The sequence below is a fragment of the Plasmodium vivax genome, chromosome 14 (genome assembly GCF_000002415.2).
Source record: "Plasmodium vivax chromosome 14, whole genome shotgun sequence".
Lineage (NCBI taxonomy): Eukaryota > Apicomplexa > Aconoidasida > Haemosporida > Plasmodiidae > Plasmodium > Plasmodium vivax.
In genome coordinates, this window is record NC_009919.1 from 1,857,599 (window position 1) to 1,879,011 (window position 21,413).

General features: G+C 50.6%; 5 protein-coding genes across 5 annotated transcripts, besides 5 other annotated features; 2 read left to right on the forward strand and 3 right to left on the reverse strand.

Moving 5' to 3' along the window:
• Positions 1 to 697: 697 nt before the first annotated feature.
• On the forward strand, positions 698 to 2,234 carry PVX_123870 (hypothetical protein, conserved; the record flags this gene model as incomplete). Its single annotated transcript, XM_001617286.1, has 1 exon — positions 698 to 2,234. The coding sequence occupies exon 1, from the start codon at positions 1,236 to 1,238 to the stop codon at positions 2,232 to 2,234; it is 999 nt and encodes a 332-aa protein (XP_001617336.1). The 5' UTR covers positions 698 to 1,235.
• A 589-nt stretch (positions 2,235 to 2,823) lies between these two features.
• PVX_123875 (pre-mRNA branch site protein p14, putative) lies at positions 2,824 to 3,411 on the reverse strand (the record flags this gene model as incomplete). Its single annotated transcript, XM_001617287.1, has 2 exons — positions 2,824 to 3,100; positions 3,356 to 3,411. 2 exons carry the CDS (start codon positions 3,409 to 3,411, stop codon positions 2,824 to 2,826), a joined length of 333 nt encoding a protein of 110 aa, XP_001617337.1.
• A 1,106-nt stretch (positions 3,412 to 4,517) lies between these two features.
• On the reverse strand, positions 4,518 to 10,010 carry PVX_123880 (hypothetical protein, conserved; the record flags this gene model as incomplete). The annotated part of the gene is made up of 4 exons (XM_001617288.1): positions 4,518 to 4,611; positions 4,944 to 5,067; positions 5,128 to 6,522; positions 6,770 to 10,010. 4 exons carry the CDS (start codon positions 10,008 to 10,010, stop codon positions 4,518 to 4,520), a joined length of 4,854 nt encoding a protein of 1,617 aa, XP_001617338.1.
• A 780-nt stretch (positions 10,011 to 10,790) lies between these two features.
• Positions 10,791 to 15,909, forward strand: PVX_123885 (isoleucyl-tRNA synthetase, putative; the record flags this gene model as incomplete). Its single annotated transcript, XM_001617289.1, has 3 exons — positions 10,791 to 11,083; positions 11,227 to 12,199; positions 12,400 to 15,909. 3 exons carry the CDS (start codon positions 10,791 to 10,793, stop codon positions 15,907 to 15,909), a joined length of 4,776 nt encoding a protein of 1,591 aa, XP_001617339.1.
• Positions 11,026 to 11,053: a microsatellite.
• Positions 11,250 to 11,272: a microsatellite.
• A 521-nt stretch (positions 15,910 to 16,430) lies between the features above and the next one.
• On the reverse strand, positions 16,431 to 20,454 carry PVX_123890 (hypothetical protein, conserved; the record flags this gene model as incomplete). The annotated part of the gene is made up of 2 exons (XM_001617290.1): positions 16,431 to 16,622; positions 16,849 to 20,454. 2 exons carry the CDS (start codon positions 20,452 to 20,454, stop codon positions 16,431 to 16,433), a joined length of 3,798 nt encoding a protein of 1,265 aa, XP_001617340.1.
• Positions 18,276 to 18,302: a microsatellite.
• Positions 18,686 to 18,708: a microsatellite.
• A 694-nt stretch (positions 20,455 to 21,148) lies between the features above and the next one.
• Positions 21,149 to 21,227: a microsatellite.
• The last annotated feature ends 186 nt before the right edge of the window (positions 21,228 to 21,413 follow it).

Sequence of the window (21,413 nt, forward strand, 5' to 3'; positions counted from 1 at the left end):
AAATGCATGTACTCACACAGAGGGGGTGGGGTTATCCCGCGTGTGTGCGAGGGGGGTTTATACCACTTCGACTATGCGTGAAGCGCGACGGGGCCAGCTGAGTAACCCCCTCCCCCCTGCTGCATACCGCGTCCGTGTTCTGTTCCTCCGAAATGGTTGCTACAATTGCGTTGTGATTTTAGCCCCCAACTATTTCAACGTGTGTTCATTTTTTCATAAACTGTGCAGAGGGTGTACGGAGAAGGGATAAAAGCAAATCTTCCCTTTTGAAAAAAAAAAAAAAAAAAAAATGTCTTCCTCAAGCAACTACGTTTTGTGCAACAGTTAGAGGGGGGCTGTTTCAAGTTGTTCTCCTTTTGGAGAAGTAAAGCAGTGCATATGTAGCCAAGTACGTGTATGTACTTTCATACCAGTATGCAAAGGGAATGGACCAATGTGGAAACCTCTTTCACATTAATTAACCACCATTCAGAGTTTCACATCGTCTGGGGCATCACTCCGGTGAAAAAAAAAAAAAAAAAAAAAATTATGACTCGTTCATAACTTCTAAAAAAAAAAAAAAAAAAAAATAGCTAGCGCAGTATGCACCACGTAATGTGTCGTAAAAATTATGAACAAGTCATGCAAACTTTTTGTAGAGGTAAAAGGAAAAGCTACCTAAAAAAAAAAAAAAAATAGAGAAACGATGCGGCTAAAAGGGAGAGCTTTACGGGGATAAGTTCTCCTCTGAAGTTTGAAGTTTACTCAAAGAGAGGGAACACTTATTACTAAGCTTTCTCGTATGCTCATCCCTTCAGGGGAGCCACCTTTTTGAAGTTTTTTTTTTTTTTTCCCCTTTGGAATGCTTTTCCCCAGATTGGTCTCCCCCCATCAGGCAGTGTTCATCCGTTTTGCCCTTCCCCACTGGGAGAGAAACAAATCGGCAAAATGACCACCGCGTGGACAGATGTGTAAAGCAAAATTAACCAAACGGGGTACAACAAGTGTGCAGCGTAGGTACATAACGCGGTTATTTTTGCAACCCCTGCTGTTCACCGCATGTGTGTGCGATTGGGATGTTTGACAGAGGGGCGATGGAGGAAGAAAAAAAAATTAAAAAACTTTGGAAAGCCTCGGAAAACTTTTCAAACGGAAGAAATGACGCTACCGTCCCATCACTAACCTTTTAAGTCCCCATTTGTTTATCTCCACCCAGCGGTTGTTCCCCCGTCAAAAAACGCAGTGCTGTCTTCAAAATGATACTACTGCAGAAGAGGGCGATTTTCCACACCGTTTTAGCTGCCCGGGGAGGGACACCATACGCCGACTGTGCAGGCAAACGTAAACTCACTTTGCGTGAACCGTTCAAAAGACATTTCGGAGTGTCTGGAAGTTACGGCTACAGCATTTTTTCGAAAGAAGGAAATTGCGATTCCAATGTAGGAAAGAATAACATCCATCAGTATGAAGAAAAACATATGGGGAACAATTTCTTAAAAAAAAAAAATTTTTATTTTACAAAATGGCCTGGGAGGGTATCCAAATTGGGAGCTTCATACTTTTTTGGCAAAAATTACAACATGGGGTTTTACCACCTGCTGATAGAGCAAGAGGGGAAAATAAAAAAAGACATCGCCCTCATATCTAGCTGTAACGCCAAAAGTGTGCAACATAAAAAAATTGAAAACCAAATGAAAGACCTTTCCTGTGGTTACTCGGTCCAAATTGTCCTCTCAGGGAAGGGGGTCAAGTGCTACTATGAAGACGTCAGTTACACTCCTTTTAGGCCCACGTACAGGGGAAACACGAAGCAGTATTACAGCTTTAAGAATTCCCCCTTGACGGAAGTCCAAACGGTGCCGAATGACGGTGCGCAGGGAGGGGTAAACGAAAAAGAAAATAGCCACGTTAGCCACGTTGGCAGCATTAGCAGCGTTAGCAGCGTTAGCGGCAGCCCTGGAGGGAAGGAGAAGGACAAGTGGTACAAGACGAAGACGGTGAAAAAGCTGTTTGTCCGGCTAGGCATTGGAACAAAAAACATCGACGTCACCAGGGTGTTAACCATGCACAAGAGGCACGTCAGCATCGACGTTGACAGGACGGGCACCATCATTAATGTGCACGGCTTTAACAAGAAGTACGTGGGCTCCGTCTCCCACCGCCTCTACCGAATCGTCCGGATGAACGTTTACACCATGAAGGGCGGCTACGTGTACCTGCACAAGCCCAAGCAGAAGGTCTCCAAGAAGAAGTAGCGGTGGGCAAATGGAGTGGTAAATGGCGTCTCAGATTGCGTGTCAAAGTGAGGACCCCCTCATTCGTAACGCTTCACCCCACGTGCACACGCACGACGCAAACCGCTTTCCGCGTCGACTACCTCAAGGGGGGAAGTTCCCCCAACGGGTTGTCCAATTAAACATGTTCTTCCAAATTGTAACTTAAACAAAAATTGTTTTAATTATTTTTACGTTATCGCGTGAAACGAAAAAAAAAAAAAAAAAAAAGAAAGTGTCCCCATGAGAGGGGGGGGGAAACCTTACCATGCGTGTCACATGTGACAGAAGGAAAATTTACTCCCCTGAAATTTTACTTAAAAAAGATGCCCGTTTGACAAAACTGCGTCTCGCGTGTTACCTCTGCATGATCGCTTTCACGCAGCTGCCAAATGGTGTGGGGAGAAATGGAGAGGATATGGATACGTTACGCGGAGTCTGTTTCGCTCACGTAACTTTCATCCCCATCAGGTGTGAATGCCTCAGTAGGGGCTCTCTCCTCGCTCTGCTGTGATTGGCCAGGCGGGATATCCCTTCTCGCCGCCGTACCGCCTGTACTTCTCCCCCTCCCCTACTTCTTCCCCTCCTGCTCGTTCTTCAACTTCTCCTGCAGCTCCTTCTTCCTCTGAGCCTTCACCGGGTCGTAATACAAAACCACGAGGTACCTGCCCGCCACGTTGAAACCGGACAAGTGGTCCAGGGCATTCTTCGCATCATAAATATCGTCGTAGACGACAAAAGATGTCCCCTTCGTGCCTTCGGCATTTCCTTTCCGTATCTGCCTCACTGTGCCGTACTTGCCGAAAATGTCGTACAGCTCATCCGCCGAGATTTTGTACGGCAGGTTTCTGCGAAGGGGGAAATGCGCCACGATGGGTCATCAGTGATGATGCAGCGGTCAGGGGTGGCAGCTACATTCTATTCGCACGTTATCTGTGCAATGAACCAGCGTAAAGGCCACCCAAATGGCCATCCCAGCTATATATGTACATATGGGATGGTTTTTTTTTTTTTTTCAGTGCCGCTAACAGCTGGGACCCCCTTTTCACAACTTGTGGGGCTCCCCCTTTTGTTCTCTCTCTCAAGGGGTAAAATCCTCTCACCTGACGTAAAGGATCCTACTGACCTCCGCCGGCAAACGTATGCTTCTTCTAGACATTGATGGGGAGGCGTCACGTTATGCATACATGTACTGTGAGGGGAAACAGTGTTTAAGGGCTAACGCAGGGAGGGTAAAATGCGCCGCGTCCCTTTTCGGAAAAAAAAAAAAAAAATCACGATGGCCGCTGATGGGGATGCGTAAATATAAACATAAAAAAAATATGTATGGCGTGGGGGCCACAAACCTTTTAACAAAGCGATTTGACCGTAGGTACTCCGCTAATTCGCGTAAAATGGGCGGCGTTATTTTTTTGTGAATGTCCCGAGGGGGGAAAAGGAGAGGCTATTCGCCGGATATGCCCAGCAATACGCAGCTAACCATATGGGCCTTTCGCGCGCCCGTCGGAAATTGTTAAAAGGGGGAAGCGGGCACGGTGAACCGCAACAGCATGCAATTCGGTACGATGCGTATTGCGGTTTGCATTACGCTGCTCAATACGCTACGTTGGCAGCTGTTTTATGGGCTTCCCTGCTGGGCCACCTTGAACGAAACAAATTAAGCGAATAGATAGAAGCGCCGGGATGGCGAGGCGTTCGCGGGGAAAAAATAAACGTAACAAATGGAGCAAATGCAACATAAGGCGAGGCGTTCCACCTACATGCATGCCATTCGTTCGGAGAAAGGCGCGTTTGCCTCCCCAGAGCAGCGCAGTGGCCGCTTCCACTCGGCTACGCAGGGGAAACGGGAAAACACAACCAGCTATTTATCACCCATGTGGGTACGCTTTCACAAATGCGACAGCGCTGTGGCGCTGCCGTTGAGTTAAACAAATCAAAGGGTAAATTAAAAAAAGAAGAAAAAAGAAAGAAGAAAATACCACCGCGTGATCCACACTGTTAAAAAGGCGCAACGTCGTTTTGCCCAAAACGCAAAGCAACTGAGTCTATGCTGATGAGCGATAAATAAATCCAATTCGGCTTAGCTTTGCTGTGAAAACTCTCCACCCGTTTACGTGATGAATGGGGAAGAATAAAATTGCTGTTTTTTCTGACCATGTTCAGGTAAATGTACGCAAAAAAGGGGGCATAAAAAAAAAAAAAGAAACTTCACATGGTACTGACAAACTGGCACACCTCTTTTCGCTTTGCAATTTTCCCCCTCCTTCAACACAACAGTTTCGCTGATAAGTACAAATGGAGCTGCTTTCTGCTGCGGATGCTGTTCAGTTTGTCCGTGGCCACCGGCACGATGTTAAACCTGAAAAGGGGGAAATGGGGAATAAGAAAAGAGGTGTGAAGGGGTGAGAAGTGTGAAGAGGTGAGAAGAGGCGTGAAGAGGTGTGTAGAGATGGCTATCCGCTTAAGCAGCCAATCGGCTACGCTTCACACAGAAATGCATGTGGGGTGGACTGCGGTCGGCACTTATTAACGAGCTGAAGGAGGAGAGAAAGGCACAATTTATACTCCCCCCATGCACGAGGGCGATGCCTCGCAGTTGTCACATCCGATTCAGTAAAAGAAAAAAAAAAAAAAAAAAAAAAAAAAAAATGGGCACACTCTCAGCACATAACTCTTTTTTGCAGCTATTACTCTGTCTGGATATGCTTCGCCAATTCCACTTTCATCAAAAATAAAGTTAAAAATAATTCTCGTTTGCAAAATGCGGATGCGCACAACTGCAACGTGTTATCTTCGCTTGGGCCATTTTTTACGACTGTGTTGAGGTTAAAGGGCGCGTAGGGAAAGACAAAAAACGTGCGTATGTCGCCGGTACCGTTACGCTTAGCCACGTCTACTCTGACCAGATGGCTATGAAACATTTCCACTTTTTTCACGTCCACTATGTTGAACGAGCATTTGAACAGTATGCTATTTCGTTTGGCACAATTACAGTTTAACTGCTTTACGCTTTTATAGTTTTTTTTTTTTTTTTTTTTCCTTCTTTTTTGCCCCCCCTGGTTGTTACTTCGCCGTAGTAGTCTCCTCTTCAAGTGCACCAAATTAATGTACAGCTGGTGAGAGCTGTTTTGGAGGTAGCTAACATGCTCGTGCATGTCGTGAAAGACTACGTTTTTGTAACATTTGGAATTTTTAAAGTAAAGACAATTCTCGAGGGAGTAGTTTTTTTTACTTCTTAATTTATATTTGTAATTCGTTTGCGAAATGCAGGGGTAGGTTAGAAATTTTTGGAGGGCGTCGTTTGCGTGGTTCGTGAGGCTGTGCTGCGTCTGCCCGTTTGCAGGGGTAACCACGTGGGGGGCGCCGCCCCAATCGCTCCCGTTTGCTAGCATGTGGGATGCGCTCAACGTATGGTTCCCGCTGATGCCGCTCTGCGCGTAGTCGAAATAATTTTTCAAGGTCTTGTCGCTCCCCAAATGCGCGCCCAGCACTCTCTTCCAGTACATTAATATGTGCCCATAATTTTTCATCAGCTTGGGGTACACCCATTTGATGGCCTCAATGCAGAGACGGAGCTTAAAGTAGAGGGGGTATGTGATGTTAACGATTTTGGGCTTTTTCAAGACAATCATTTTTTTTAGCAGGAATGTCACACATTTGGGGTATTCAGACGTGGGGGGCTCACAGGTTGGTGGTTCACACGTGGGTGGTTCACAGGTGGGTGGTTCACAGGTGGGTGGTTCACACGTGGGACGCTCGCGTGCGCGGGGGGAACTCCCCTTAGGGTGATTGACAAGATGCCGAATGGACATAACCACTGAGCTGAACAACAACTCGATCATGTCATTTGCGTCCACATAGGACGAATTAATGGTGCTCTTGAGGACTAAATATTTTTTTTTCTTCTTCCATTTTGAGGCAAATTTGCAAATTAAAAATTTGTTGTACTTGTTCATATGCCTAAAGGTGCCATTCTGCTTAACCAGATCGTCCATTTTTTTTATTTTCCTTTTTAACATTTCTCTCTCCAGGTTGTTCGAAATTTTATTTATGTAGATTTTCCTCTCCTGTTGGTACTTTTTTAAATATTCCCAATTTGTGAATTTATACGTTAAAAAGAAATGCTTTATGGCGTTTTTTATGCTGGACTTTTGCCTCTTCTTCTCACTGTACATGTGTGCAAACAGCTTTTCTCTTTTTCGGTATGGACTTTCCACTTTTTGGCTGACCAGGAAGGCCTTCAGGAGCGTCCCCTCCAGTTCTTCGAAGCCTGCGGGGGGGCATGTCGATAGCATGACGATTGCATAACGCCAGCACTGTAACGGCGCACTAATGGCGTCCTGCAAAACTGCACACACATCCGCCGCTCACGCAGAAATTGAATCGCGTGCTGGGGCGGTAAACCAGCAGGAAAATGTATGAACAGTGCAGGCGAAAAGGTGGAAAAAAAAAAAAAAAAAAAAAAAAATTTCTTTTTTAGCTATCTAGGTTAGCTAGTTGGACGCCCCTCTTTTTACCTGCTCGAGGCACACCCCGACTGTGCAACACATCCTTCATGCGTACACCCCTGCTGGACAACACCATTTCGTCAATTTTGTAGGAACTCAAAAAATTAAAGAAAAGAACGGCGGTGCCTGTGCTGACTGGTTTGTTCCCCATTCGGCGCACACTTTGCTGAAGGTGGGACAGCACGAGTTGTTCGTTCATTAGCGGCTCAAACAGGTAGTTACTCCTTAGCATGTGGACGTTGCAGAGAAAGATCCTTTCCTGGTCCATTTTGCACAAAAATTGGAGAATATCCTTATCAATCTGGTTAATTGTTTTTAAAAAATACGTGTTTACAATTCTGTTTTTTTTGCATCTCCACTTCGTTGCAACGTAAAAATAGGTGTACGTTTTGTTCATCTGCGTGATTTTTTTTTTCATTTCGTGCAGATTTGTTAGTGCCTTTATCAGGAGAGCGATCTCTTCACTGTGCAGGTTAGCACATCCCCTCCCATTTAACACCTTTTGGAGAATTTTTTTGACCAAAATGAAGATTTTTAAATTGAAGGATGACGTCATGAAGTACACTTCATTGTACGAATTGTGTGCATAATAAAATTGCAATTTTTTTTTTTTTTTTTTTTTTCCATCCTTGTGTGTTTCAATCTTTGTAGAGTTCCCTTTTCTGACTTGTCCATTTGCGCCATTCGTCGTTCCGCATACCAAATTTGTGATGTCCCCCCGAGGGGAACGTTTCTTCCTTCTCATTTGATTTATTTCACCCTCGTACGCTTTGTAAACATCGCTCGTGAGGGAGCTGTTCATGTGGGAAATAAGTTCGACCACATGAGAGAGGTCCCTCCGCCGGGGGGAGTAGTCCGAACGGTTCATTCTCCTCAAAGTGCACAACAGACAAGTGTCAATTTTTTTGAAGACCCTTTTTTGATATTTCCAGAAGGAGGGAATTACCAAAGTGGATGATAAAACTCGATTGAGGAGATCCAACTCGAGGAGGTACCCACCACTGCCGCCACCCAAGAAGGAACAATAAAGTGCACTTAAAAAGTGGTCACCAAAAGTGTTAAAATGAAAATGGAAGGAAAAATAGGAAAACATATTTTTCACATTTTTAAAATGCGGCTTATGGTTAACAACAAAGTGACTTATATAATGAACACCGTCTTGGTTAATAAATTTTTTTTTTTTTTGAATCACATTTAGGAGAGTACTCACATGTGTGTCCTTCATGTAAATAATCCCATTTTTGTTAAAGAGAAATCTAATCAAAAAATTGAGAGTGCCATTTGGTATTCTTTCATCTCTCAGGGTGGAGATGCTGTTCATCATGTCTACTATTTGCTCTGGAGTAAATTTGTTTATTTTTTTTTCCATGAGGTTTAATAGCATGTGAAGGACTTCATCCGTTTGTGTTTGCCTTCGCTGGGAGAAGCAGCTCAGCGTCACCACGAGGCTCTTTGCATCGAACTTCAGGGGCAGGTGTTTGTAGCCGTGGAGGAGCAGGTCCAGGGGGGGGTTCCTCCGCGGGGCGGTTGAGCGGTCATCCACATCGCGCATGCCGATTGAGCGGCCATCCCCATCGTGATGATCACCCTCCTGAAAGTCGCACACCCTGATCAGCGGCACGAGGAGCCGGGCGTCCAGCTGCCGCTTCATCCTCCTTATCAGCTTCAACTGGATAGCCGCCGACCCTGTGTGCCCCCCCTTCTGCTGTGGGAAGGTACGCGCCGAATTCAGTTCTTGCTCCCTTAAGTGGGTCCCCAGTTGAGTCTTCTCATCTGTGTGGGAATGCCACTGGGGGGTTCCCTGTTCTGCCGCGCTTTCCTCCCCATGGGGGCCCCTTCCTTTAGGAGATCCCAAAATGGAATCCCTCAACCGATACAGACGCTTCCTCTCCAGGCGGTTAAAGAGGACGTGTTCACATTTTAGCTTCTTCACAAAGAGGAGGCCTATTTCTCTCTTCAAGTGGGTGACGAAAGCTTTGTTGAGGCAATCCTGGGGGGTTATGAATTTGCTCAGCTTTTCCACGGGGATCTTTTTCTTCCTCAGGCTGTCAATGAGGCGGAATATGAGGTGAATGCAGTTGCGGGGAGTGCTATGATTGGCAGTCTCCCCTGCTTGGGCTGCCTCGTCAAACCTCAGCTTGTAAAACAGCTCAAAATTTTTCGAATTGATCTTCGGGGAGCCCCCCCCATCCGTCTTTATCACCTGGTGTGCACTTCCCCGTTGAAGTTCTCCCCGAACGGACAACCGCCTGCACATGTTGAGGTAGGCGTTCAGCACATTATGCAGCTGGTGCAGGGAGAGGGAGTGCATCCTGTGGAGCACCATAAAATTGACTCTGTAGAGGAGGAGGCAACTCAAAGCGTTCATCCTTTCTACGTTAGACAAAACGAACAGGAGGGATATCAAATGGGAGTTGCTCAGAAGATGCTCATTTAGGAGACAAAAAAAAAGGTAATTAAAATGACCCTCATGGAAAAAATTTAATTTAATGAATGCATGTAGAATGGTCAGGAGGTCCTTTACGTTGGTCTCTCGTAGGTCGAGCGAGGGGATGGATTGGCAAATGTCCCCCAAGAGGGTATCATTTTTGTACCTGTACGCTTGGCACTTGTCCAAAATGGTCATCATGCTTTTTACGCTCCCCAAATGGTAGTGGATCAGCAGTCGGTTTGGTTTGCTCTGTTCATTTCTTCCGCTTCTTCCGCTTCGTTCAATTTGTTCTTTTTCCTGCCCGTCTTGATATTTTTTCCCCACCGTGATGCTCTCTTCGCTTGTGTGAGGAGAGGTTGGAGTGCCTCCTGGGCGGGCACCTTTTGGCGACGTGGTGCTCAGTAATTCGTAGGAGGTCCCGCCGTTGTGATTCCTCCTCCCCCCGCCATTCGCGTGTTCCTGTTCATGATGCTCGTTCCCATGGCGAGGCACCCCCTGGGGTGTTGCGCCAACCCATGCAGGGCCATTCTCAGGAGAAAGTACTCCTAGGTGGGTACCCTTTCGAGGTGGCACCAAATGACTTCCCCCCTTTGTGCGCGCCTCCCCATAGTCACTGAGGAGGAACAGGCCCCTTTCCCTCTCTGCATATTCAATCACCTGTGTGAGCGTCCCCCTTTTGTACCAGAGGGTCACCTTCTCCTTGTGCCGATCGCTGTAGGGCACGTGCTGGATGTGGCACTTGGCTCTTTTGCTTCTCTTCGCCTTCTCTCTGTATAGGACCTTCTTGATGTGGTTTATTTTCCTGGCATAGCCGAGCATCGTGCGTGGGATGTTCCTTTGGGGCGGGCATTTCTGCAGCTAGCCAGTTGTTCAGGCCACGTTGCGGGGGCCACGTGGTGAAGCCACTTTGAGGAGGCCAAGCTTGTGGAAGGCCCTTCAAGGAAACTATCTTATTTTGATCACTTTCGTGATGAGCACCTTCGTGGTGAGCGCTTTCGCGGGTGGGCCCCCCGGAGAAGCCCCTTTTTTTGCCATCCCGCGTGCGGCCAATTCACCAGCGCTGCGCCTCCCCGTGTCCCACGCCCCGCAGCGTCGTCTCCACGACCGGCTCCGTTCTGAGGAGCGGAAGGAATCGACCAGCTACAGGGTGTTGAATCGTTCAGCTACAAGGTGTTGAATCGCCCAATAATGTTCATGTGCATCTTCTCCAAGGCGAGCTAAACTACATAGTTGTGTGTGTTTCTTTTTTTTTTTTTTTTTTTCCCCATAATTGCAATGAAACTTACGCATGACTCGCTTTGCTAGACGATTTTTCAGCCGCCATGTGATTGACTCTCCGCAAGGCAACTCGCCCAGTAGTGTGGCACATCGGGACAACAGCGCATCGTGGTAACGTCCCCCCCTCCCCTTTCTGGGAGGTCACGCCCCTCTGCGTAGGATCTCTCCCCCATGTTGAAGGGCGACAGTATATGGGAGCATGAGGAGGAGGAAGGAGCCACGTTGAGTCCACTTAGCTTCTCCCCTCCGCCTTGCAGGTACCTGTGCATCGCGGCGCGTATACCCCCCCCATGGGCGTAAACTCGACGGAGCGCCCGTAAAATGAAAAGGAGGAAAACGCTCGCGGCCACAGCGATAGTGCTCGTCCAAGCCATTACACAACAGTGGGCGTCTCTCTGTTTGAAGAGGACTCCCCCAGTTGTGAAGATCCTAAACGAACCTCTGTGCACCGGACAAAGCAAAGCAGTCCCCCCCTGCTTCGTATTGGCGGCGACCCATGGGAGGCAACGCAAGCACGCTCTAAACGAGCACAGAAGTAAAATTAAGGATGTAATTAGGCAGTCGGTGAATCTGCCCGTGCAGCTCCTGCCCACCACGTACGCCAGCTTCGACAGGTAGGTCGGCGATGAGCGGTTAATGAGCGGTTAATGAGCGGTTAATGAGCGGTTAATGAGCGGTTAATGAGCGGCTAATGAGCGGCGCTTGGCTTGCCCACCCCCCCACATGTTCGCCTCCACCCGGTTGCCCCCCTCCCCAGGCAGAAACACATTCAGGACCTCTGGAACAGAGAGCGGGTGTACGAAAGACGCAACTTCGCCAATGTGAAGAAGTGCCTGCGCGATGGAAGGAAGAAGGGCAGAGAGTCTCCCCTTGGAGAGGGAGAAAACGGGTTCAGCAGAGGCGGACCGCTCACAGGGGGAGAGAAACCCCTGATGGAGAGGAAAAAGGTCCTCACAAATTTGAAATGGGCAGAAGTAGTTGACAGTATCTCCAACAAGGGGAGGCACAGAAGGGGTCATAATGTAAACCAATTTGGAAAGTCCATCGAAAATTTAAAAAAAAAAAAAAAAAAAAAAAAAAAAAAAAAAAAGCTACTTCATTTTTATAGGAAGGTGCAGGAGAAGATACGAATCATCCACGACGGACCACCCTATGCGAACAATGACATTCACATTGGGCATATACTAAACAAAATTGTAAAAGACATACACTTAAAATATATGTTAATGAGGAATTACTGCGTGATGTTGATTCATGGGTTTGATACGCATGGGCTGCCCATCGAGTACCAGGTGATGAACATGCTTAAGATTAAGAACGTTCAGGAGCTGAGTCTGCCCGACTGTCCAGCAGTGAGTGCAGCAGTGAGTGGCAACCGCTCCCGAGTTTTTACGCTCCGTCAGGGGAAGACACCATCGGGGGGAAAAACTGGGGGGCATTTCCCTACCAGGAGGGAGAAGCGCCCACATCGGGTGGGCGATGCTCGTGCCACCCTCGTGCGCGACCTGCTGCGCCGGGAGGACGTCCCCCTTGTGAGCCCCAGCCGAGCGGAGAAAAAAATCAGGTACTTTAAAAGCCTGTGCAAGGCGTACGCCGCCCACTTCGTGAACGAGCAGTTCGTTTCCCTCGTCTCCTACGGCATATGGGGCCTGTGGGACTACACCTACGTCACGTTTTATGGCCTCTATGAGGATATCCAGCGGGCCGTCTTCCGGAGCCTCCTCGAGCAGGTAAGCCGGTAAAGCGGTGAAGCGGCATAGCGGTAGCGCGGTGCCCTCAGCTTGCTTCCCCCACAGACACCGTTTCTTCCCCCCCCACATACCTTCTCTTCCCCTCCCACATACCTCCTCTTCCCCTCCCACATACCTCCTCTTCCCCTCCCACATACCTCCTCTTCCCCTCCCACATACCTCCTCTTCCCCCACCGCAGAACCTCCTCTACGTGAGCAACCGACCCATCTACCACAGCTACGCGACGCAGACGGTGCTGTCGGACAGCGAAATTATTTACAAAAAGAGGATCAGCAATTCGTTTTACTTCTTCTTCGACTTGCACAGAGTGAGTGACCGCTTCGCTTTGAAAATGCTGGGGGCCAGTGCGGAGAGCGAGCTGGTTAGGAATATGCTTCAAGTGGCACAAAGCGAAGTGGATTGCCCCGCCAGCGGACCCCCCAGTGAGGCAGCGCCGGCGAAGCTGCTGGGCCGAGCCAAGGAAATGCTGCAGAAGAAGCTGAAGGTGCTCGTGTTCACCACCCAAATGCACACCATCTTTAATAACAAGTGTTTGCTCATTCATGGAGAGTATGGGTACCAAATTGTGAAGGTGGCATTTGAAAAGGAGGAGGAGGATCCCCTCTTCCTCCTCATCTGCGAAAGGTCACTGGAGACGTTCCTAAATTATTTAAAAAAATATTATTCCAAGGAGAACCCAATTTTGGAGGTGACAAAGGTTGTAAAAATAAAAGGGAAGGAACTGGAGGGCTGCTCCTACGTTAACTTCGTCAACCAGGTGGAAAGTCCTTTTGTTTTTGTGTGGAAAAACGAAATTGATGAGTCGTTCGGCTCGGGCATCGTGCACGTGGCCCCTGCTCACGGCTTTGCAGACTATAACGTGTACCGCCAGAATGAGCAGCTCCGGAAGGTGCGCCTCGGCGGGGAGCACTACCAGGGGGGGGAGCGGCAAAGGGGGGAGGAAGTGAGCGGCCTCGCGAAGGTGGGGCAAATTGGCAAGGTTTCCCCCCTGGTAGAGGCTGGCCACGTGGGGGAAGCCCCCCCCCTGGACGAGAACGTGATCGACGAGAACGACGACCTGAAGGAGGAGTACGCGAAGGTGGTCCGGGAGAACTGCTTGAAGAACGCGGCGCTGATGAGGCGGGATGCGCTGTCGGGCGGGGGAGAGCGGAGGCGGCTGCTCATCAAGCTGCTCAAGAGCAAGCTGCTAAACAGCACTCCGCTGAAGAGCACCCCGCTGAAGAGCACTCAGCTGAACAGCACTCAGCTGAACAGCGGTTGGGGTTCGCCCCCCAAAATCAACATAAACCGGGAGGACGCCCACCTGCTGCTCTACTACGCCTTCCACGAGCATCTCCTGTTTCACTTCCCCTACGAGCACCTGTATACCTACGACTGGCGATCCCACACGAGCGTCCAGATCAAGTCGCTCCTCCAGATGTACGTGGACATCGAAAAGGTAAAACAGAACAAGTTGTTTTATGAAAGCATTCGGGGGATAAACTTTGTGAGTGACCACGTGAAGGACACTTTAATAAAAACCATTGAGAGTCGAAATGAGTGGTGCATAAGCAGGCAGAAGTACTGGGGGGTGAATATCCCTCTGAAGGATTTACTTATAGGTGGGGACTGCAAGGTGAGCTTCCGCCAGCAGATCATGGACGTTTGGTTTGACTCCTCCGTTTCGTTTCTCTACGTTATGCACATGTGCAGGCACATCCTCTTTAATGAGTACTTTAGAAGGGTGGTCTCTCCTCGCAGGGGGAAAAAGAGCCCCGTTCCTTTGCTAGGAAGAACCACCAGCGGGGAGGACCCCCCCTTCTTTGACATACACGAGGTGTATGAGCAGCTGGAGAGGGGGGAGCAGCTGGAGAGGGCGAACCAAAGGGGAGTGGAAAAAGGAGACCTCCTCAACGATGTGATGACGAAGAGGAAGCTATTCGACGCGGATGAAATGTACCGACGGTTGATGAGGCGACTCAAAAGGCAGAAGAACCCCTTTCAGGTGGGAAGCGTTAGAGAGCTCCTCCATCCGAATGGAAAGCAGAAGAGGGGGGACGCCTTCCTGCTGAGGGATATGGGCATACACCTGTGCTGCGAGGGGGTGGACCAGATAAGGGGCTGGTTCCAGTCCTTTTTCTTCATTTGCTTCTTCGTGAATGGCGTCCTCAGGAGGGGTGCGGTGAACCAGGAAGAGGAGTCAACGGGGGGGCAAAGCGTAGCGAAAAACACACAGTCTAATGTAGGGAAAAACGTAGGGCAAAATGTAGCGCAAAATGTAGGGAAAAACGTAAAGACTAACGTAGCGCAAAATGTAGGGCAAAGCGTAGCGAAAAACACACAGCCTAATGTAGAGACCGACGCGGGGCGCGCCCTCCCCATCAGCAACATCATCGTGCACAACTACGTCGTGGATGGGAACAACGTGAAGATGAGCAAAAGCCTGAACAACGTGGTCTCCCCCCGCAGTTTGTTCCCCCTGAGGGGGCGCAGCAGCAGTGGCGCGGCTCCCAGGGGAGGAGCTTCCACCGAAGGGGGGACCACACCAGGGGGAATCACAACAGGGAAAACCCTACCAAAAAAGGAAAACACCAAAGGAGACCCCCCCCCCGGGGAAAGACACTTCAACGCGGACATCGTGCGGCTGTGGGTTTGCTCCCACAACTTCGTCCAGAGGAACGTCTCCATAAGTCGCGAAATTCTGGAGGACATACACAAAAATATTTTCCTAAAATTTTATAACACATTCAAGTTCCTTCTGAATAATCTGCACGATTTGGACTTTGCTGATGTGAAGGTAATGGGGGAAGAAGAAGAAGACCTCCAACTGATGGACCGTTACATACTATCAAAGGAGAAGAACCTAATTAGGAGCTGCCTGGAGGCCTACGCAACCTTTCAGTTGCAGCTGCTTATGAAGCATGTGCTCAATTTTGTTAATCGCGATTTGGCTATATATCTCGACTACTGTAAGGACAGACTGTACGTGCACGAGAGGAACTCCCTGAGCAGGAGGAACTGCCAGAAGGTTCTTCACATCTTGTTGGTCGATTTGCTGAAGGTACTCGCCCCAGTTGTCCCCCACTTGTGTGAGGATGTGTATGGTCAACTGATATCCCTAAAGCGGAGGACTCAAACGTTGCCCTTTCAAAAAAGGAAAACACTCAAAGAGAAGTCGCTCTTCTTTTCCCAAATGCCAACCGTTAAGAGGAGAAGAGACGTCCACCTGGAAACCCTTTTTTTGTTAAAATATTTTGCACATAAACAGATGAATGGGCATCTCTCTAACTCGCTGGAGGCAGTGGTTTACCTCCATTCAGATAGCGAAGAGGTAATCACTCTGGTAAAGCGTTTTTTGAAAGCGCCCAACCCGCTGACTAGCTTTAACAATCATGATGACCTTCGCTTTCTCTTTAACGTCTCCAACGTGATCCTATGTGAAGACCTAACGGAGCTGAAGAAGAGGGACCCTGCCTTCCGCACCTACACAATTCCTCTTGTTCGTGGTGGGGAGGGGGCTCCGCAAGAGTCTGGAGAGGTGGACCTGCTGTTGCGGGGCGGCCAGACTGAGGAGGACCCCTTCCAGGCCTGGCTCCGCGCGGACGGCGCCTCCAGGCGGGCCTCCGTCAGCGTGGGCATAGCCAAATCCGCCGGGGCCAAGTGCGCCAGGTGCGTTTTCCCGCCTCGAGGTGGCAATGCGAGCGGCTAAAGTGAGCGGCCAACCTACACCTTCCATTTACGCCGCCAACCTACGCCGCCAACCCAATGGACCCCCTTTTTTTCACCACCCCCCTACGCAGGTGCTGGATGTACGGAACGGTCAGCCCCTTCGAAGGGGCGCTCCTCTGCCCGAGGTGCCTGGGCGTGGTCAAGACATTCTTCGATTAGTACATCACGTGCAATTAGTGCATCACGTGCGATTAGTGCATCACGTGCGATTAGTGCATCACGTGCGATTAGTGCATCACGTGCGATTAGCACGTTGGGAGCGAAATGGGAGGGAAGCTATCCCTGCCCACACTCGCTGCCAGTAACTTAGCAACAGGCACATTTTTTTGCGCTTTTAAATCAGTTTGAAGGGTTCATTTTTGCCAATTGGGGGGGCGGCACAGAGAGACGCTAAAAGGAGAGGGACACCCCCGTCGCCACACACGCCCCCCCAATTCGGGGAACACATCACGTAGGCGTTGAAAAAGTAACAAATCGGGGCACCACGCGGGCGCTGCAGAGTTACAGTGCCATTTGGCTGGCGTCTGGTCCGTGTGGTTCCCCTTGACCCTGCGCATCCAGCGCGTCGGGTGCATCCTGCCCATTCTGTTCGCTCTGCGGGTGGTGCCACTTCTCTTCGCTCTGTTCGTTTGCGCTGTTTTGCTCGTTTGCTTCCGCCCTGTCTTCATCGCCGTGGCGTGCCCTCTTCCGCTCCTGACGGGGAAACAGGCAAAAAAAAAAAAAAATAAAAAAAAAAAATAAATAAATAAATCACCACTCACGATGCGCACATTGCGCGGGACGCTTAAGATGCCGTGCAGGCGGTACATGCCGCTCGACGCTATTGGGGTGTGGGTGGTGGTGGATCTCCCCAGTGGAACGACGAAGCGACCGCTCGCCCAGCTGCCGCTCCATTTGTCTCGACTACCCCCCAACTCACCATTTGCTGGTTCTGACTGTCAAAGTAATTTTGCAAATACTGGTACTGCTTGAGCTTGAGCTTGACCTTCCGGGTGCTTATCACGGCGAGCTCCTTCAGGAGCTTCCTAATGTTGTGCCTCTCCAAATCTGCGAGCTGGCGGGCCCTCTTCTTCGAGGCGTTAATAATTGTGTTGTGTATTTCCTGCATGTCCTTCTCGTTGAGGATGTACGTGGAGGAGGCGCTGTCCTTTGGCGGGAGGTTAACGTTGAGTGGCACGAATTCTGGGTTGCCACCGGGGGCATTGGGGTCGTCTCCTTCGGCCTTAACGTCCGCGTGAGATGCGTGAGCTGCGTCTGCCACCTCTGCCGCGTTTGCCGTCACTACCGCTTCTTGCGCGCCTGCCACCTCTGCCGCGTCTGCCGCTTCCACCGCTTGTTGCGCCGCTACCACTTCCACCCCTTCGGACAGCATCGGGGCGGCGCCCTGGCTGCCCGTCTTGGAAAGCTCGTCGTGCTGCCCCTCGGCGATGGTCGGCATTTGGTTCGCTTCGGGGGGGGTCCCTTCGTTCAGAGGCGGTTCGGGGAGGGCCTCTTCGTTCAGAGGCGGTTCGGGAAGGTCCTCTCCGTTCGGCTGCGGTTCGGGAAGGTCCTCTCCGTTCGGCTGCGGTTCGGGAAGGTCCTCTCCGTTCGGCTGCGGTTCGGGAAGGTCCTCCCCGTTCGGCTGCGGTTCGGGAAGGTCCTCCCCGTTCGGCTGCGGTTCGGGAAGGTCCTCCCCGTTCGGCTGCGGTTCGGGAAGGTCCTCCCCGTTCGGCTTCGGTTCGGAGGCCCCCTCTCCTTCTGCACCCGCCGGCTTCTCATCAGTTGAGTTCGCTTCAGTTGGGTCTTCCCCCTTTGGGGCGGCAGCCGGGGGGTTGTCCTCGCCGCGGGGTTCCCCCCCATCCTGGTCCCCCTCGAAACTCTCCACTTTAACTTCCCCCGTTTGGACATCCGGGTTTTCCCGCTTCTCCCACTGCTCGCGCGTCTTACGCTCTTCATGATCCTCCCGCTCCTTGCACTCCTCCCGCTCCCTGGCCCTGGCGACGCACTCGCGCTGCTTGTTAAGAATAAAGTCTACGATTTTCTTGGCGGCATACGCCCCGATGTAGGGACTGATGTAATTGCATATGAAGGAGAGCAACGACAGTAGAGTGTTGTTCTGCTTAAAAGATTTAAAAGAGACATTATTAATGTTAAGGAGGTTATCTATATCAAAGAAGGGGTTAGAGAGTGGCATGGATGTGAATTTAAAAATACATTCATATGCACTTTTCGTTCCGATCGATTCGCTTATCTTTTCCCAATTGTTTTTATATTTGCTAATGCCATCGATCAGTCTCTCTATCTCGGTAACACTCCAATCGTTCCCAAGGAAGCTATACGGTATATTCACTTTAATAAAATTTGATCTGTTTAGGATGCTCGGGTATTTACTTGAGTTGAAGCATGCATTGCACCACACACACTTATCCAGAACGCCGTAGGAAATCTTTTTCACGCTGTTAGGCTTTAGGATGTAATACACGTGGGTGCACACTCGTTTGCAGCTCACGCACTTGTAGACGCTGCTAAGCGGTTGCTGCGGTTGCTGCGGTTGCGGTTGCTGCTGCGGTTGCTGTTGCTGCTGCGGTTGCTGTTGCTGCTGCTGCTGCGGTTGCTGTTGCTGCTGGTGGGGGTTCCCCTTGGGCCCCTCCCCCGGCTTGCCCCAATCGAGGGAGCTCCTATCCTCCGACAGGCAGTTGTAGTAACCCACATCCATGGGGCTGCCTTTATATTTTTCATTTTTCGTTTCCACGCTTTGGTTTAGCCACTGGAAGGTTTGCCCGTAGGGGGGATGATACTCCTTCACTCCGCTTGCTCCCCAGGGAGGGTTACCACCCATCGTCCGTTCCGCTTCGCCATGCTTGCCGTAGACCATCGCAGGGGGGGAAGCCCAGGGGCCCACTCCCCCAAGGGGGTGCGCTTCTTGGGGGGGGACATTCCACTGGTTAGAAGGGGCATTCCACTGATTAGGGGGGCACACTCCCGCTCCCGCTACTCCCGCCGCTAATCCAGCTACTCCTCCGCTGGTGAGGGGATCCCCCCTCAGGTCGGCGCACTCACTCGCTGCGCCACCGCCAATGTGTTTTTTTTTTTTTTTTTCCCTGCCCCAGTTTTGGGCGCCCCCCCTCTCCTGGCCACCTGAGCAGTCAAACCCGCTGAAAGGGAAGGCGTTCCTCTGGGCTGCCCCTACACCTGCAACGTCTTGTCTCCACACCTGATGCATGTTGTTAACCGTCTCGTAGCTTAAATAATTTAGCGCCGCTCCCTGGCTGAAGGAGGAATCCCATTTGGTATGCCTCCCCACACTACCACCTCCTAGGAAGCCAAACAAAACGTCGATTAGCTTCCTATTCGCTCTTACATTGGCGTAGCACCGTTGCAAGGTGAGCAGTTCCGTTGGGTTGTTCCTGTGCAGGCTAATCATTTCGTCCTTCACTCGGTGAATCTCTTTATCGTTGTGTGGCGACCTGGTTAGCTCGCCATTCAGGAGGGAGTAAATATGATGGAGGTCTTCCTCCGCAATGTCACTGGAGTAGGCCATGGTGGCCCCACTTGGCAACCGAGCGTTCTTAATCACCATCCCGTCGTCACCATCAGCCGCACCTCCATTCGGGCTACCGAGGAAAACGTTGGCCCCTTCGCTGCAGTAGCTCGGATCGAACGTCATGGAATTTACATTTAAAAAATTTAAGTTGTGGATGCTGTTTTTCATGTTCGCGGGTTGCTTCTTCACGATGTTCCGCACGTAGGTGTTCGACGGGCGCATGCACACCGGTTGGTGTGGAGGCGGTTGGTGTGGAAGTGGTTGCTGCGGAAGTGGTTGCTGCGGAAGCGGTTGGTGTGGAAGCGGTTGGTGAGGCTGCTGTTCCTGCTTCGCGTGCGCACCTTGGTCCGCATGGACGCTTCCTGGCGGATTCACCTCTTCGCCCTTCGCGCCGCCTTCCTCGTGCGCCGCCCCGTTGAGGGGAATGCCTCCCTGCGCGTCTTCCCCATTTGCCTTCGTCCAATCCGCGCTGGCTGCGGGAGCCCCTTCCCCCGTTTCGCTATACACATGTGAGGAGGAAGCATCTGCCATTTGATTGATGCCCAACTGGTTTAGACCCACCTCCCCACTGTGGCTCACGTAAGGCGAATTGTTATAAATGGAGTTATTGCCAATTAGACCCTCTTCAACATGCACGCTGTTCGGTTCTTCCTTACTCGGGGGGTAGTTTCCCCCGGTGTCTACTCCCCATGCCTGCGTTGGGTCCTCTCCCATCAGGGGTAATTCTCCTCCTTTGTTCTCATCAGATGTGCACGCGTTGATGCTGCTTGGGTGGAGGGGGTCATCTCCTGCATTGGCGTTTTCCTTGGCAGCCCCGCCGTCCTCCTCCCCCTGCTGCTGCTGCTCCTCCTCCTCCAGCATGCTTGCCAATCCGATTAACTCATCTGCCCCCTCGGAGCACTTCGGACTGGTTACGTCTTCTCCTCCGAGGTCGCCTCCGCTTTGGATTTCCGCTTCGTCAGGCTGTTCCCCCTGGGGGGCACTCACCGCCTCGTCGTTCATCGTTGAAGGGGTCCTAATGCAGTTCCAATGCGGCGGGTCGCTTCGTCGCGGCGGATCGCTTGGACGTGCCGCCTCACTTCAACGCACGAGTGGTCCTACTTGCTCACCCTCCACCACGCAACGTTTCATCCGCGGTATTTCGTTTGAGTGGCCGCTCCTTTATCGCCTCCTTCGGGGCGCGCCCTACGAGAGCGCCTTCTGCTTAAGAGGCTAATCTGCGCAGAAGTGCCTTCCCGGGTTGGCTGCGCGTGAAGAGGCAGCGAATTACCCCTCAATGGGCCGACCCATCAATGGGATGATAACGGGTAGAGGCAAACTGACACGGGTGAACGACTAATCGGCTGGCTAACCAATCAGTTGGTCCATTCATCCGATCGCTTGCTCCACCTCTCAACCTTAAGGATGCCTCCCCAGTTGCAAACATTCGGCAGCACCCCCGCTGGAAGAACTACACATGTAAAGCCACTTCCCAATTTACAGGTAGAGTCAGGCGTTCACTTGGGAGACGTGCCAATGCACATAGGTGTGATGGCCCTTCCCAGAAAGGTTCCCTTCGCTTCTTATATCCGACTGGGTCTTCTTCTAAAAAAAGAAGTGCTTCTAACTCTTCCACCCCTGATGACAAACAGGTGTACCTCGCGCTTTTCCGCTGCTTCCAAATGTGCATGGGGGAGGGGGTTGTGTTCCCCCTCTGGTCAGAAATACAAGCAGCTGCTTCTATGCAGCTTCGCTCATCTCCAAGTGGGTTACTTCCGAGTAACTGGCAGGCACAGCTCGATCGTTCACTCGGGGAAGTTTTAACAGTAGCGCTACTTGGAACGATTTTTCCAACAAGGGGGATGATGCAGTTAAATTACAACAAAAAAAAGGGGAAAAAAGAAGGTAAAAAAAAGGAAGCAAAGAAAAGGAAGTAAAAAAAAGAAATTAAAAAAAAGAAATTAAAAACGAGCGTGTTCCCT